General features: G+C 42.4%; 1 protein-coding gene across 1 annotated transcript; it reads right to left on the reverse strand.

Moving 5' to 3' along the window:
- Window positions 1-4804: 4804 nt before the first annotated feature.
- SLC25A29 (solute carrier family 25 member 29) lies at window positions 4805-13324 on the reverse strand. The gene is made up of 4 exons (XM_052694545.1): window positions 13184-13324; window positions 12052-12095; window positions 7432-7515; window positions 4805-7135 (listed from the first exon to the last, which is right to left on the reverse strand). Exons 1-4 carry the CDS (start codon window positions 13215-13217, stop codon window positions 6392-6394), a joined length of 906 nt encoding a protein of 301 aa, XP_052550505.1. The 5' UTR covers window positions 13218-13324; the 3' UTR covers window positions 4805-6391.
- Between the last annotated feature and the right edge of the window lie 3773 nt (window positions 13325-17097).

Genomic DNA, 17097 nt, shown 5'->3' on the forward strand with positions numbered 1-17097 from the left:
CAAATTGTCAATCAACTATACATAGAACATGTGAATGAGGAGCAAAAGAAGAGATGCTTAATGACAACAAGTATTGGGACTTTAAAATATTTGAATAAAACTAATGTTTTAAAGTGGTTGTGAAAGATGTTACCACTTGGTCCTCAGTTGCCCTAAGGTTCTCACAGGATAGATTTCATCAGTGCATGCCTTGGAAAAACTGGAACTGGTTGGTCTTTCTCCTCAGTTCAGATGAATAAACTCAAGGACAGCTCGTAATGATGAGCATTCCTGAATATTCAGTTCTTTGATACTCAGTTTATATTACGTATAATATAAAAGACATGAAAAATGTATATAATAAGCAGTGGTTTATATCAACTTCACTAATGTTCCTGTGTTGCTTAAAACTATAAAGAAATAATGAAGACTTCTTGAAAGCTTTGTGTTAACATGAGATTCGGTATTCATTTGATCTACAAATTGATCTGCTATCAAGTTGAAGAATGCCAGTAGTGTGAAGTTGGTTTTAGAGTAATGTTTAAATGCTACCCAGATGGCCACCAGTGGATAAGGTCATTTCACCTTATCTATCTTATTTCTCTTTGCCAAAGGTAAATCAACTTAAGTTTATACTCGCAATCCTGTATTTGGGCAGTTTTCCTTGGAGGTTTGAGTTTCTCTGAAAGTAGTCTAGAACACTAGCTTAGGACACTAAATATTCTTCTGGAGAACGTTCATCCATTGAGACTCCACAGAAGTGCTCTTCTGAATTTATCAGATCCTGACCCCTCCTGAAGTAAAATGGAGTGTTTTATGCTGGTTCAGGCAAGTGAGTAATTTTGGCAATAGCACCTGCAGTTTAGACAACTTCCTAATTCTCTTCATAAGTCCTTTCTTTTTTTTCCTTTTATCCTCCTTGCAGAAAAGGTCACAGATTTAAGATTGGATGCTAGTTGGATACTGTTCCTTCTTGCAGACTTTATTCTGTATTGCCTATTTAGATGTTGGCATAAAATTTCTCTTGTGAGTTACACAGCAGGTTCCTGTGTAACTTGGAAATTCTGCAGGAGCAAATTCTATAGAAATAATGGCTAATTTTTGAACTGAGATGGAGAGAGAGAACCCATTGAGTCAGCAGGACTTCCGGATTCTTCTCTTGACTCCACTCACATATTGCATTCCCATTGGTTTAAATGTGGTTTCTCTGTAGTTGACATGAAAGTAAGCAGCATCTATGTTGATATTTTAGTGTGTACAGATACTGTTGAATAATAGTTTGCCTAGAGGTGGAGATGACAGTGAATTATCAGTCTGTACCAGCAGACAGCCAAGTGTCAGGGTGCCCTCTGTAAGCAAAATGGTGTGGCTGTAGGGGTTACTGTGTTGTGCAGTAGACTTTTGTCAGGCTCTGAGCATAGCAGTGTCAAAGTAGGCTTTCCACCCGCCAGCGAAGGAGAGTAATCTGACTTTGTATTTAGGCACTTGTAAAAAGTACCAGCAAGGCAATGGTATGTTAGAACTGTGAGAGTTGAGTGTGATAATGATTGTATGTTCTTAGAGGATCTGTACATCCAAGGTTATTGAATATCTTTAAGAGAAGTGTGGAAATCTAATAAAATATAATTAATGATATGCTTTCAGCTGGGAGAAGGGCTATTTGGGGTTATCTAATAGATGTGTAAAATAGCGATGATTCACTCAAGCAATGGCCTCTGAAAAAGTCTAAGTTCACTGAAGGCAGTTAGGACCATTTGGCTTTCCTTCAGTGAATTGCTGTTCGTAAGGTTTGCAAGGCAGTTGCAGAGACTGCCAAAGTGGTACTTTGTCTGGAGCAGGCTGACAAGAATGTGTACGTGGGAGGGAGGATTGTGCGTAACAAGTGAGAAATATTTTTGAGATAAATCATAGAGCGGATAAGCAGAGGAATGAGCTGGACTCATTGGGAAATAGTGGAAAGCCCATACACAAAAAAGCTTGGTGATTGGATGTGTCCTAACAAATCTGCTTCAGCTACAGCTCATCAGCAGCTGGTTGTGAAACAAAACTGTAGAAAGCCGTTTTATGACTCTTCACAGTGTTTATGGGATGACTTAATGGGCTCATAAATAACATGTTTGTCAGAGCTGCAAGATGCTCCCCAAAAGCATCACTAATGTTGCCAACAGCAGTTTTGGCTTGCAAAGTTTGTGACAGCCTTAAACACAGCACCATGCACTTGCTTTAAAACATTTCTTCTCTCCCAGCAGAACAAGATTTGGCCATTGGACATGAAGTCTTGGGTTGCAATCAGAATTTGACTGGAACACCTTTTTTTTTCTTTGTCATGTCACAGAATTTCTTACATCACAGTTCAAAGGGGAAGGGATTGGTTATTGCTGCTTTTTGTCAAAACTGAAGTAGTGGAGCTGAAGGTCTCCGTGGGAAAGGTGTCACCGATTACCTGCAGCTGTCCTCCCATAGCTACGTACCCAATGCTTTGAGCTTCCAGAGGATTTAAATGAATCCTGTGACTCCCATTGGTAGAAAAAGCATACGGAAGTTTATTGTTTGGAACAGCATTTGAAGGCATAATACTGTGGCAGGTCTTTATGGTATTTTTATGTGGTTTTTTTTTTTTTTTTTTTTTTTTTGGTGTTTCAGTTTTGTTCTGCTTAGTTGTTTAGTGAGGGAGCTTATTAGTTTTCTTCTTGCATGGGTTACAGATGGAGGATTTCTTCTTCAAGAGAAAAGTTTTGTAATATGAATCTGAAGAGCAATGGACTGTAAACTAACATTGCTCAACTGCTGTGGGAAGTGCATCTGATTCTGAGTGCATTACCTCATTATTATTTTTTTTTCTAAGAGTGTGAAATGGAACTGCATAGTCATTCCATTGTGAGCAGGCAGGGAACCCAGGAGGAACTTCCTCTTCCTGCAGAAAATTAAAGGTAAGATTTATTTTTCCATATCACCTTTAAGTTACCAAGTTTGAACATCACTCCTAGCCTGTTTGGAAAATTCCCCCATTGTAGGTTCTTCATTAGATGAAAGTACATGCCTGCTTCTCTCAGCAGGCAGAAGCAGGCCACACAGAAGGATGAGGGTCCTGCCTCCTCAGAACCTCAATGAAATTGTGTGGGATCAGGGATGTGCCTGTCCAAACAGACATCCTATATGAGTTTGTGTCCTACCAGAAGAGTTTGTTGGTCCAACTATGGCCAAACTTCCTTTTAGGGTCTGCCTATTTTCCTCTGCTTATCTTTCATGCTGCCTGTGAGCATATATAAATTCCTGAACATAGCAACAAGCAAGTTGTCTTCCTTGTGGTTTCAAATCTAAGCTTGGCCCAGCAAGAATCACTGCCTTCTCTGTTCTCTTGCCTTTCCCCAGAGACAGACAGTCTATTAGATTCTTCATCTCTCACCATGATGTTACCATGCCTGATACAGCGTGTTGCCTTTGCTAAGTTGCTATCTTCTGGGGCTGCTTTTCTGATCAGAAAGGATTTCATTGCCCTTTCTGCTAATCTACTATTTGGCACACTGCTAGGCTTTAAGTTGTCCTTTAACTAAGTACATATCAGAAGTCCGGTTAACAATAGCTGTTAACGTAGTTTTCTAGCATCATAGCAAATATATCTAATTTCACAGAACAAACACATCTATGCTGGGTCAGCTTTTATGTTTAGGTTTTATTTATTTATTTTTTTATTGTAGCTTGAGATCTGCTATAATAACTTCTGTAGAACTTGTAACTGCAACATCTACCTTTGCACAATGTAATTTGTGTAATTTGTCACTGAAAAGTTTTCTGTAGCATAGAAATTTCTCATGTTCAAGCTTGTTTAAAAGTAATCTCAGCTTCTCCGGGACATTGGGTCAAAGCTTTGTTTTCATTGCTGACGTTGTGTAAGCCTGTGGTTTTTTCCGCCTCTTGTCTATTTAAACATGTTAGTGGCTGTAATTTATAGCACTGGTATGAGCCACCCAGTAACAGGGTGGGTCATCAAAGAGAGTAGAGCACAGGGACTTGATGGTAGGTGAGTTTTGCTCCCAATGAGTTTTACCTCTCTTCCCTTCTGTTGAGAGCTTCTCCCATCCAGTGTCCATAATGCTTGTTGGAATGAGCAGAATACTGTTCTCACTTGGCCAAATGGGCTGACAGCAAAAGTCTACTAAAAAGGAACTGAACCATGTTTAGAAAGACTGAGGCAATTTGTAGCTTATTTAAATGCTTGAAGTGGCAAGGATTTCAAGCACCTGACATCAGGAAGGTTGAAAGCAGCCTTCTTCTACAGGCAGTCTGTCAGGTTGGGTATTAGGAAAAATGAAGTGCTCAAGATATGTTTAGATATTGTACTAAGGGACATGGTTTAGTGGGGAAATACTGGTGATAGGTGGACAGTTGGACTGGATGACCTCCAGTCTTTTCCAACCTTGGTAATTCTAAGGACACTGTTTGCTTATTCCATGTCTTTTATTTCTGTGCCCCAGTTTAAAGCTGTTCTCACTGAGAGAATTCTATTTAGACTGAATGAATGTGGAGGTTGAAGGGTCCAAATACTCCCCCTACTCCATTACAGGACTGGTAGCTAAGTATCTTTAAGTGAGCTACTTGCTGAAGAGGTTATTATGAATAAGCAAGGTCAGGCAGCTTCCCTTCTTGCTTCAACCAGCTGATGTACTTCAAGCTGGAGCAAGGTGCTTTCCTTCCTGGTGGTGAACTGAAGGCAGATGGAGAACATGCTTCTTAAGGCAAAAGCCAGAAAGCCCACCCTTTTGCAAGCTAGATTTAAAACAAGGAAGTATTTGAGCAAAACATAAGAAAGGTTGAAGAGTGGATATCAATATCTTTAAAAAAATTTATTCCCTTAGTTTTATATACAATACTTACAGGTACTGTACAAAGGTGTAAATGGTCTTTGCTGTGAGTTGTGCATGTGCAGCTTAGTAGACAGATTTAACATTCAATTTGAATCTCAGTGCAAGTAGGCACTAAAACATCCAACATACCTTCAAGGTATAAAAACACATATCAGTTTTACAGGTTTCTCCAGCATATGTTGTTACAGTGCAAAATGCTATGAAACAAGGTTTCTTTATAAAAATCCATATAAATTAAACACATATTGCACTTGTCCCAAGAGAAAATGTAACAAATTTACTGAAGTAGCTTGATATGTTTTAGAGCATTCCCCAGCAAGCATGCACTCCTTTATTTCTCCTGGCCATTTGTGCCCAAAATGTGTGGTTCTTACTCCAGATGTTGAATTGCATTTTAAAGCTTTGACTAAAGCAATTCATCTTGAACAGACTGCTAAAAAAAATAAAAATAAAACACAGCAGATTCATGTAATAAGGAAATTCTCCACAACCCTTTTTAGTCTTTTCAGTAGCACTGTAACTAAATACATAGAAATCAGTATTGTTTAAATTCACAATGCAAGTGCATTCAACGTGAACCATTACACTTACACCCTTTATTTTCTGGGAAGGTATAAAACTTCCAGATCTAAAGATGTGCATATTTCCATGGTAATTCAAGCTGCTAAGCTTACACTACACCCATTAACATTTTGTGCAATAACACAGGTAGGACTTCTGTACGTCACTGGCTGCTACGTTGCACCTTGGGAGAAGTGGCACAAAGTTGCATTAACTCAAAGAACAAAGCTTACATGGTGTGAAACCACTCTACACACTCTGTGCACCACCAAACAAGAAGTAGAGGTGAAGGCAAACATCAGTCTTGCTAGCTTTGACTTTCCCTTACTCCTTACTAGCCTTGAAATTTAACGGAAGAAGTAAATACAAGTGCAGATGCTAACTTTGTGCTTGAGATATTTAATCTGAAAGGTAAGGGAGTAGGTTGGAAACAAATCATTTCTTTTAGCAAACCAGTGTGTGAATAATGATGCTACTAAAACCAGTGACACTTACAAGCAGAGAAAAAGTAAAACATGAAGCTAGCTTAACATTAATCCGTGTCTTAAACAGTTCAGGGTTACCTGCAAAATGCATCTAGCATTTAAGTTCCTGTCCCCTCTCCTTACTTGGAGGACTGTATGTGCTCCTGCTACATACAAAAAGCATTTCTTTTCTGAACACACTTCTGCATTAATTCAACTCGGTCATTCAGGACACAGGTTAAAACCTGATTTCTGGTACTCTGACATTCTCCAGATCTTCTTCTGGAGCTCTAGTGGTACAGTACTTTCTAAAGGCAGGTCCCCATCTTACTTGGATACTATTGGTTATGAAGTCCTTTATAAAGTCATGTGCTATTTATACAAGTCATGAGATGAAATCCTAACTTGATGCATCTAGGAGTTCTTTATACAGGTAGCATACATTTACACTACTTGTGCGGATCAGCTGTTTACACTAAGAAGACAGCTGGGTTTCAGATCGAGGTTATAAGCACACACTGCTCACAGACTAGAAGGCTGCTGGATTACTGGGCCTGGGTCACATTCACGAAGGTCATTTTCTGACCTCATGTACATTAGGAACACAGTGACAGTAGCAAAAGTAGCTGCATTGACAGGAAAAGCTCGGAGAAGTGTAGAAGTGAGGCCTCTTGTAAACACCCTCCAGCCTTCCTCATGGTAGCTCTTCCTGACGCAGTCCAGGATGCCCTTGTACTGTGTTACACCTCCAACACCATCTGCCTGCAGCCGGGACTTGATCACATCCACGGGGTAGGTGGAGAGCCAAGACACGATCCCTGACATCCCCCCAGAAAACAGCAGTTTAGGAATAACGTAACTGTCTTCAGCTTCACAGCCCAAGTATCTGGTCATGCAGTCATAGGTCAGGAAGTAAAAGCCAAAGCTCGGAGTCTCTCTTATGACTGTAGAGACCATGCCCCTGTTGATGCCTCTCAGTCCTTCCTTTCGGTAGATTTTAATCAAACAATCCAGAGAATTTTTGTAGTTCTTTGTTTTTTGTTTGTATTCACCAGTTCCCTGAAGCTGCATCCTTGTCTTTGCCAGCTCCATGGGGCAGCAGATGATGCACTGGATGGCCCCAGCTGCCGAGCCTGCGAGGAACTGGTTCAGAGGAGTGTCTTTGCCAAGGGCACGCAGTGTGTTTCCCTGCACACCGAACACGACTGCATTAATGAAAGTAAGTCCCATCATTGGTGACCCAATGCCTTTATAGAGTCCAAAAGCCTGATGGAAGAAGGAAGGAAAAAAAAAAGTGTTTTTAGCACTAGTGCAGATAACCTCCTGAAGCTGTGTAGAACATGTCCTTTCTGGTTCTCACTCATGCTCTAACTTCCTAACTGTGGACAGAAGATCATTTTAAACTTGATACAGTGTTTGTGGCCATGTGAGACTCAGAGTATGATTGATTGATTATGATATTTGTAGGCTTTTTTTTTTTTTTTTTAAACCATCTTTCCCACCCTTCTCATAAAAAAATACATGAAGATCCAGAACAGGGAAAGCATTAACTTTGTACTTACAGATTCTTGCTTTATGATGGACTGAAAGCAATGGAAGGTCCCACGGTAGAGAGGTTTCTCTACATTTTGAACTTGTAGACGAACCTATAAAAAGTGGTATGAGATACTGTTTTGTGTGTCTAGAGCAGCATAACTGGTAAGTTAGTGTCTTCTACATACATCAAGAATTGCTACCAAATATATATGCATGAGCACAGACTGGACATTAGAATGCCATATGTGGCAAAATCATTTAAAAACATTCTCTTGAGTGTTTAGAATTATTTTGGAGAGTGAAAAAAAAATGAAGGGAGGAAGATGACCAACTTATTTTGAAAATTAGAAAAAGAGTGTGTGGGAGTACAACGGGGTATGCTGTTACCTAGAACTTCAGATAGAAGCTTTCCTGACTATACAACATGGGCTTCCTTTCGCTGCCAAGAATACTTCTGTACACACTAAGCAATATCTGTACAAACCCAAAAGCATTTTATAAAAAAATTAGTTACAAGTCAAGCATGAAATAGAGAAGATAATAAAAGGTTGGGAGCTTTTGATAACACATGTAGTGTTTCTGGCTACCAGGCTTGAGGCCCTTCACTGAGATGGGATTTTTTCAGAGTTTCGAGGGGAAGAAACTTAAGATAGCTTATGTTCAGATAAGGAAAGGAATAAAAAGTCACTTAGCTTATTAATTCTTAGTCTGCTGAAAGCAAACCACTCGTGAGGGTGTGGCTGTATCACACCTTTAATGTTAGTGATTAATTTTTTCAAAACAGATGTAGTATGTTCCACACAACAGGTGATGTTACTGTGAGTGGTGACACATTTATTCTTGAGGTGGTTTCTAACCTTTGATGGCAAAGTCTGGTTCAGGTTTTCCTGCCAATTTGCTTTCAGCACACTGAAACAGAAAGCCTTGGAGCTATATAGCTCATGCAAAACCCTGCACTGCAGTAGCTCAGTAATTGGTTTCACTGGAGTGGTCAAGTTAGACGTCTGCCTTTGATCTCAGCATGGAGGGCTGCAATATTCCTTGGAGGAGATGCTTATCAACCATTTACCCATTTACTGCTGTGGCAGCCCGCAGAGAAAAAAAAAAAAACACAAGACTTATTTGGAACAAAAGAAAGGATTATTAGGTGTGAGAAATTCCTGACTTTAGTCTTTATATCCTCTTTGCTTAAAGTAACTCCACTACTGCCAGAATGAAAGGCCCCTTAGATTACATGGGTCTAGAACCAGTCTGGGGATATGGTTTCTTAAAAGCCCATATTAAGGTTAGTTTCCTCCAAGGGAAGAAAAGAATAGCTTGAGTGTTTTTGACATCACAACATGTCATTTCATGCTTTGTAAATCAAAGCTGTAGTTTTTAGTGTCTTTTTAATATGCACTGTAGTGTATGCTAAGCCATGCTTGGAGACTGAAATAACCTCAAGTCTTCAAAGAGGGAACATGGTTTTACAATGTCTTAAAGTTCAGAGTGGGCTTAGAGCAGGATTCAAAGCAAATAAATCCTTTGTTATTCAGTCAGGTTGGGGATTGAAGTAGCTGAGTTTGTTAAAGCTACTCAAGAAGCAGTCCCATAAGTAAAGCCATACATGTCAATGAGCCGTCAGAACAGCACAAAACATTGGTCTGACTCCATTTATCGTTTTATTGCTATTATTTCAAACCTCAGCTGTGAGATTAGAGGGCTTCCAAACATAAGGGGTTTGGGAGAATTACAGCTTAGCAGCCTTTTTCCTTTTCCATATGAGCACCTTTAGCAAGTTAGAATAATCAATACTGTGTATATAGGTTTAATTTCCTAGCAGTGTAGAGCTTCTACTACTTTTAACTACATGATTTATGAAACACTGACTAACGTTGTAGGACTAAATATTCAGAAAGCTGGAAGTACTGACACATCACACCTAAGAAAGAAAAGCAGCTCTTAGCTTTGAGATTAGATGGCAGCACCTGCAGCAGCAAACTGCTAGGTGAGGCTATAATGTATACAAAGCTTTATTTCATGGGTATTAGTATAATAATCAACAAGTTCTAATTTAGTGTGTACATCTATGGGGAGGATGAATCATTTACAGAGTTCAGCTCTTTATTTAGTCACTGACCAGCAATCATCACATCCTTTCATTTTGCTTCTTTCCTATTTGAAGCTGCTATTAATAAGGCAGCTGTCACAGTGACAAAGTACAAGTTTACATTGTTAAAGACTTACAGAAAAGGAAAACAAACCAACAAAAAGCCTTCTAACACTCCAAACAGTTAACAGTGAAATAAGTGATTTAGAGACATTTGAGCAATTAGTGCCCTCCAAGGATATGTTGTGGGTAAGACCTGAGGTTCTGTCTTACAGCCACTGCATGTGGAAGTGTACACAGTTGAGAAATGCATACCAGAAAGGTTCAGAGTAAGGCTTTACATTCACGAATAACTAAAAGGATATTTAAACCCTGCTCCCTCCATTTCACAGTTGTAGAAGAGGGACATATCAGTTTAAAATGGATAAAAGCTTCATAAGTCTTTCAGATCTGTATTTGAACTATTACATTTTGGAATAAATTAAGACTGAGAGAAACAGAAGCGTTCACCTGGGCTATACTTACTAGGTAACTCTCCCGTGATGAGGCTTATCTCTCATCTACAACAAAGTAACACTTTTGCTGTTAATGAAGACAGCCCCTAGCTCAGAAAGTAAAGGCAGTTAAAAGCAAAAAAAGCAATTTTACACATTACATCAACAAACCAGGGCTAAGGAGTGTGCCAGCTTTGGGATCAGCTTGGAGGGGGTTTCTCAGCCTGGCTTCCCAGGCATGGTTCTCCCTGTGTGTCCCACCAACCCCCTCCCCCTTGTGAAGCATGAGCACTGGCAAAAAAAAAAAAAAAAGCTTAAAAGGCAAGGTGGAAATGAAATTCTGGCTTATCTAAGCAACTTTCCCACCGTCCAGTTATAGACAACTGCAGAAATGCAAAAAGTTATTCTTAACATACATATATATATACACACAACACAGTATGCTTTCTTCTTTTTTAAAGAGTGGTTATGGTGTTAGTTTTCCTCACGTACAGTGGTGACTGTGCCAGCTAATAACACAAACATTAGTATTGCCCTCCAAGAAAGGGCAGATAAACATTATCCCTTCTGGTGGTATGAAAGCCACATTCCACACTGGATTTTGTAAAATGCTTTAAATCATCTGGAAACAAAACTGTTCCACTCTACTGTACAGCAAGATGCTTCATCTAAAGCCAATACATCTTTATTACATTAATCCATCCGCCAGAACTAGCATGAGAGCCCCAGTTTTGCAGGCACTTAAGCGTTTAGTTTCATGCACTACGAGCTGTTTCACATTAAAAACATCTTCTCCCCCACCGTCCTCCAACATCAGCATGAGCACCGAATTTTAGTGGTTTAGCTGGTTTCAGTGCCATGACTCTCACTTTGAGTTAAGCACATAAAAGTTCGCAGGACAGGGAGAGAGGAGACAGCTGTCCCTGTACCACCATTAAAAAAGTATTCAACTCTGGATGCTACCATTCCTGAAAATATTTAGTCAAATTCAACCCTGTTATGTAACAGTCAAGTTTACCATACTGTCAGAAACATACAAATATTGTTTAACTATTTGAGCAGCTTGCACTTTGCTGGTAAGGACTAAAATCCACTGGCTATGAAAATCCGTTCAGTATTGAGTCAGTCACGTGGCTAGAATACATAATATGGTGATGACCCCTGTAATACTATCAGCCCTTGCATATCTAAATTCAGTAATGTAGAGGTACTCCAAATATAGCTATCACAGCTGGCATGCTGCAGTTAAGTGATATGGGTATAACACATTGGTAAATACCTGTCTCCTATACTATTCTTCCAGCATGAGATTATAGGTAAGTCTGCCAGAATGTGAGTCAGGTCATCATCCGGGGCTGAAAAACAGGCTGGGACCCCTGGAGTCCTGGCTAAAGGGCCTCCGGGGAAATTAACATCCTTCAAAAATCTTGTATTTGAGAAGGCCTTAGGTACTCTTAGTATGCATAAAGCATAAAGCTAACAGTCATGAAATATATTTTAACTTGGAAATTTATACAAAATATTCATGTATTATACCTAAAGGGAGGAAAAAGGCCCCCAACAAGCTGCGTGCTATGGATTTTTGTCCACTTACATCCCTGGGTTTATGCAATAAACTAATGCCCGAGGAGTAAGTAGCAGATCTTGGGGCAAAAACAATGCAAAGCTTTCAGAGTAAGGACAAAAGAGCTGGAGTTACCACAGAGTAGAAACTCTTCTAGCAGTTAGTAGTGAACAGCTACAGAAGAGCAAGCACTGAACAAAATTAAGTGTAAGATCCTATTTTCAAATGCAGTGATATCACTGCGCTGATAGAATTGGGACTGGGCCAACACTTGTTCATGTTACAGGGCTGAATCATTCACACAAAGAATGTTCACTTCTGCAGGGCTGGAGGCTGCCAGTCCATAAGGAGCAGCTAACGAGGCTTGCTCCAAACTTTCAGTCACACACTGAGGCTCCTACAGCATCTGGGGGTGTTTGTGAATCTCCCCATCTCCTTAGAAAAAAAGTACTAATCAGGTTTTCTACTTAGAGACAGAAGTGTTTCGTAATCAACCCACCTTAACAGTGTCGAAGGGATGTCCCACCAGCACTCCGGCAGCACCTGGAATGAAGCAGATGGTGTTATGAGCTTCAGCCACCTTCCTGAGACACACAGCATGGCAGAAGATCCCCGGTTTGGTCTGCAAGCAGCACAGAGTACCTCTATGCCTCTGGCATTGCTGTGGTTTGGGGTCTACAGCAGCACCATATTGCATGAATGCTCAGTGATCCCTTTACCCTGAGGCATGGCCGTAGGCAGAGAGCTCAGCATACCTCTGTGGGAAGTTCTGTCAGCAAGTCTCACTCTCATAAAGTGCAGAGAGCCTGGGGCAGCCCAAAGGAGAGGGGCTTCCCTGCGCTCTGCCCACAGCTTTTCCAGGCAGAACGGCATCACCAGCAGAAGGAGCACTTTTACCTTATGCCAGCATCAGACGGCTTTCTGTGTCACATGCAGGCCTGGCAGTTATAGGCTGCACTGAAAAACACGAATACTGCCTAATGCAAGAGCTCCTCCAGCTCCATACCTCTGCAGTCCCAAATCATTCACCCACCGATGGCCTCTGGCCCCAGGAGTAGCACAGGAGACACCTCATGTTTGCAGGAAGCATCCTCTGCTGCTCCCCAGGAAGATGTGGAGGAACGCGCCGTCCAGAGGGATGGGGCTGCTCACGGTGCCCAAGGACACCATGAAGGCCAGCGATTTGCCACCTCACCAAAATGTAAAGGCCACGACCCAGAGTCCCTCTGGCTAGGCAGGGATGAGAAGCGGGGAAAAAAAAATCTCTTTGCAAATGCAGAGTCAAAACGGTGCGAGAAAAAGCTTCCACCAGAACGCACGTTTTCTGCTAAAAATAGCAGAGGGAAACAAGCGGAGGCCATAAGCTGATACACAGGGAAGAGGAAGACAAGCAGCAAGCAACGCATCATTCCCCTCCTCCCCTTAACGTTAAAGCTCTGCGTTGCGGATCAGGGGCTGCAGGAAGCCCCCTGCGCTCCTTTCCCTTCCTCCTTCTGCTTGGAGAGGGGCTTTAGCTGAAAATATACGTATATATTTCCCTCCTTCTAAGCTTCTTTCCTCCATCCTTCAAAAATAATTTTTTTTGTTATTTTTATTTTTTTTTGTTTTTAATTCAGCACCCCCCAACTCACCGCCGACGCATCCCGCGAGGAAATCCAAAGCCATACTCGGCGCCCTCCGCTCCCACCGGCGGAGCCCGGCCCTCTGCGCTGCTCGCCGCGCACTGCCGCTACTCCCCCCGCCTTCTCTTTCTACCGGCCGCCCTCGGCCCGGCTCCGGGCCGCGCCCCCGAGGGGCGGGCAGCGGGACAACTCCCCCCTGCCGTCTGCAGGCACTGGCTGAGGAAGGAGGGAGGGACGGGGATGGGGCGAAAAGAGGCAGGAACCGCGCTCAGCCCTTCTGCTTCCACCCCCCCAACCCCCGATCGGTTGCCTGCAAATCATTCCCATCTTCTTGAAGCTCAATCAAACAAAAAAAACCCCAACCGAGCAAAGGCAAGTGGATTTGAACATACCAAGCCCGGAGAGCCTGCCCTAGATTTAGCTGCTCTTGTGTCGTCGTTACAGTTAATGAAAAGGCGAAGCTTGGCTTTACCAAAGTGGTTTTCCTCTGTTCTGCGAATCCCCTCATCTCCCAGGCAATCTGCTTGGCCGAAATCACCCTCTCCACCAGAAGTGCTTTGTAATTGCAGTGTTCACCCACAGTTGGCAGGGAAAGTCATTCATTCCCCTCTCTTTGCAGACATTTTCTAAGCTATCTGGAGACTGTTTTAAATCTTTTATCTTTTCTTCTCTGAATTGTACTGGTTATTGATTCCTGATCTTCTGTTGGCTTGTTGTTTCTTGAGCTGTTCCCTAAGGCTTTGCTCAGTGACTGATGGGCGATTAACTTAGGCATTTGCAGACAACACTGAATATGTCATATTCATATATCTGAGTATGAGAGCTTCCCTTCCCTTCCCTTCCCTTCCCTTCCCTTCCCTTCCCTTCCCTTCCCTTCCCTTCCCTTCCCTTCCCTTCCCTTCCCTTCCCTTCCCTTCCCTTCCCTTCCCTTCCCTTCCCTTCCCTTCCCTTCCCTTCCCTTCCCTTCCCTTCCCTTCCCTTCCCTTCCCTTCCCTTCCCTTCAGAATAGTTTCGTATTTTCACAGTTCCTATCTATGTAGTTATTCCTAGCTGTCCATGCTACATTGCTTTTTTTTTTTTTTTTTTTTTGGACTGTTTTTCCAGTTTTTCAGGATCCCTGGGATTCTGGTTTCCTCGTTGGCCTTTGTGCAGCCCCTCCCAGGCTGCAGAGGGCTGTCTTGTCCCTGCATGCTCAAGCTATTCATAGTGAGCTCCATTTGCAGCCACTGAATTCAAATTGCAGGGCAGGGGGTGTACTGAGCACTTTATGGAACAGAGAACAGAGAACATCAAGAGCTCATTGGTAGGAATTCTGACACCTCAAGGTTTGGTTCAGACACGAATGACATTTTCCCATTTGTTGATTTTTTCTTTCTTGGATGTTTTCCATCTGAGTTATACCTATGAGGCGAAGCTATATCAATAAACAGGAGTGTATTGAGCTTCTGTGTGGGAAGGACAATGGTGGTGAGTCAATAGGGGTGCTTATACTTGTGTGTGACTTCCGTAGGAGCTTTGTGATAAAGGGAAGGAAGTCATAGAGTTCTCACAATTTGGTGCTATTAGGCCAGATGTTTTGTCTATTGATTCTGGGCCTTATAAGTGCAGCAAAGAGACAGTTTCAGAGGAGAGAGCTAACCTGGTACTCAAGGAAACCCAGATTTAATGATTCTTGATTCCTACTGTTCTTCTAGATAGCATAAAACTGTGACAGGTCATGCATCCTCCATGGTGATGTGTGATGCCTCTAGCTCTTAATGAGACTCAGAAATCAGCTGTGAGCTCTGGCACCCTTCAGACTCCAGAGATCTGGCACAGCTGTGGCTGCCTTTCTTTTCATTCTGCTGAAGCAGACCCAAACACAGTTCCCAGAGGGCTGAGTGAGGAAGGATTTCTTGTATGAGAGGAGTTTGGCATCTCCGTTGGACAATGAGATGTGAGCCACCAAAGAGAGGGCCTACCAGCTCACACAGCAGCAGCAGCACTGCCATGTTTGAGACAAAAAAAATGTGTCCTTAGAAAGCCCTGTTCCCTTTGTCCCGTTGTCTGTTAGATCTGTCTTGTGGCTGTACAGGTGGAAGAGGCTTTACTGCTAATGTTGGAGGCCAAGGGTGGAAAGGATGTTCCTCCTGGTTCTCACTCAAGAAGCATTGCTGCCAGCTTTGTTCTGTCCCTGATGGCACCCAGAGGAGACCTGATAGAAGGTGAGCACCAAGACACCTGGAAATGGGAAGTGGGAGGGGAGAAGCAGGAAGAGAATCAGGAGGAGAACAAAGAAGCATCAGTGCAGCTAGGAAAGGCACAGAAATGCAAAGTTATGATAAACTTATATACAAGTTTTGGTGTCAGTAGGGTGTGATAGAGCGCAGATTGTTGACTCAGATGCTCCAAAATCTTTGTGCTTGTGATTTTAGCATCAATAAGTGGCTGTATCTCCATTGATCACACTTCAGAGATCCCTGGACAACATCTCTCTGTGTCCTGCTCATGCTGTGAAGCTGGTGGCATTTAGACTATCATGGATACTTAGAGACACGTGAATGTTGCATCTGCACTAGCAAACTGCTTGCAAAGAAAGTCTCTCATTTTCCAGAGCTTGTACAAGCAGTCTTGAAGGTTAGCCAGTGCTTCACGGAGTGGCTGCCCAGCAACAGTAAACAGTACCAGTGGTGGGATGTGATGGATACTCCAAATACTCAGGAAGCTGCTGTCTGTGGAGAGAGCTGCTATGGCATTATTTGGTGTGAACTAAATGTCTTTATTATCCATTAACTTTATGACCTTGAGTGCTTTTAGGGTATTCTCTGATGTTATTGTCCCACAGGCTTCAAAGGTACTGTATATCAAATGTTGAAACTTCCCAACCTGATGAAATCCCTTGATAAGACAGGTATTTAAAAGCATTGGCTGTGTCCTGTCCATTTGGACAAGAGTCATGTCCTGCTGAAGCAGCTGCTCTGCTGGCAGACCCTCTGATAGGCAGGGACTTGATGATCCCCCAGAATCTCCTGGTCATAATCCCAAAACATGAGACCCCTCTGCTCCAAGAGGAGAGCTGGGCCTGGTGGGAGAACCTGATCAGAGCCTCTCCTGGAGAAGGAATGCTTTGTACCTGCATGCAGTCAGTCATATGGAGCATGGGGCTGCAGCAGACTCGGTGTGCTGAGCTGTTTGGCAGCAGGACTTAAGATGCCAGAGGTGCATTGAGATGCACTGAGGTGTACTGATATGAGGGTGTGCACCACATCCAATTAGCTGAACTAGGAGCCATCTGTCCATCAAGCAGCTGTACCCATCTCTCCCCGTCAATGTATGTTAGCCAGGCACTCAGCAAATACAGGTGTGACTGGTGACAATGAGCAAAGGCAAAGACTAAGCCCAAAAGAGGAAGATAAAACTCAAGAGTTGACATTTTATAGCATTTTCCAACCTGATTTTGTAAACAATCTAACCTCAAGCTGTTTCAATGAAGTAAAAACAGGCAGTTGTGCCCATTTCACAGATAAGGAAGCTGGTAAAACAGATTTGTCCTTGATTTCTGAGGTAGAAATGGTAGAGCTAGCAGGACAATCTCTTCAGCCCATCTCCTGCCTTTGTTTTTAAGCAGCTTGTTCTTACAGGAACATTCCTCTGAGCAAACGTTTTTTCCCTGCCAGCAGCTATACAAATACACTTTCAACATTGTGTACTTGAAATCCTCTGGCACATTTTGTATCCACGTGCAAAGTCAATGACTGGGAGACCAGGTCTGCAGCAGCAGCAACATGCTACGTTACCTGGCTGGGCAGATGCACTGTATGGTGTGCACCAATCGGTAGTGCATGAAGAGAAAAAGCCAAAATGAAGAGAGGATGCATTGCAAGGCAACAGCACTAAGGTGTGTGGACAAAGCTATCTTGGACTGTCTTCAGGTTAGTTTCCTA

The sequence above is a fragment of the Tympanuchus pallidicinctus genome, unplaced genomic scaffold (genome assembly GCF_026119805.1).
Source record: "Tympanuchus pallidicinctus isolate F22 unplaced genomic scaffold, pur_lepc_1.0 scaffold3, whole genome shotgun sequence".
In the NCBI taxonomy this organism is placed as follows: domain Eukaryota; kingdom Metazoa; phylum Chordata; class Aves; order Galliformes; family Phasianidae; genus Tympanuchus; species Tympanuchus pallidicinctus.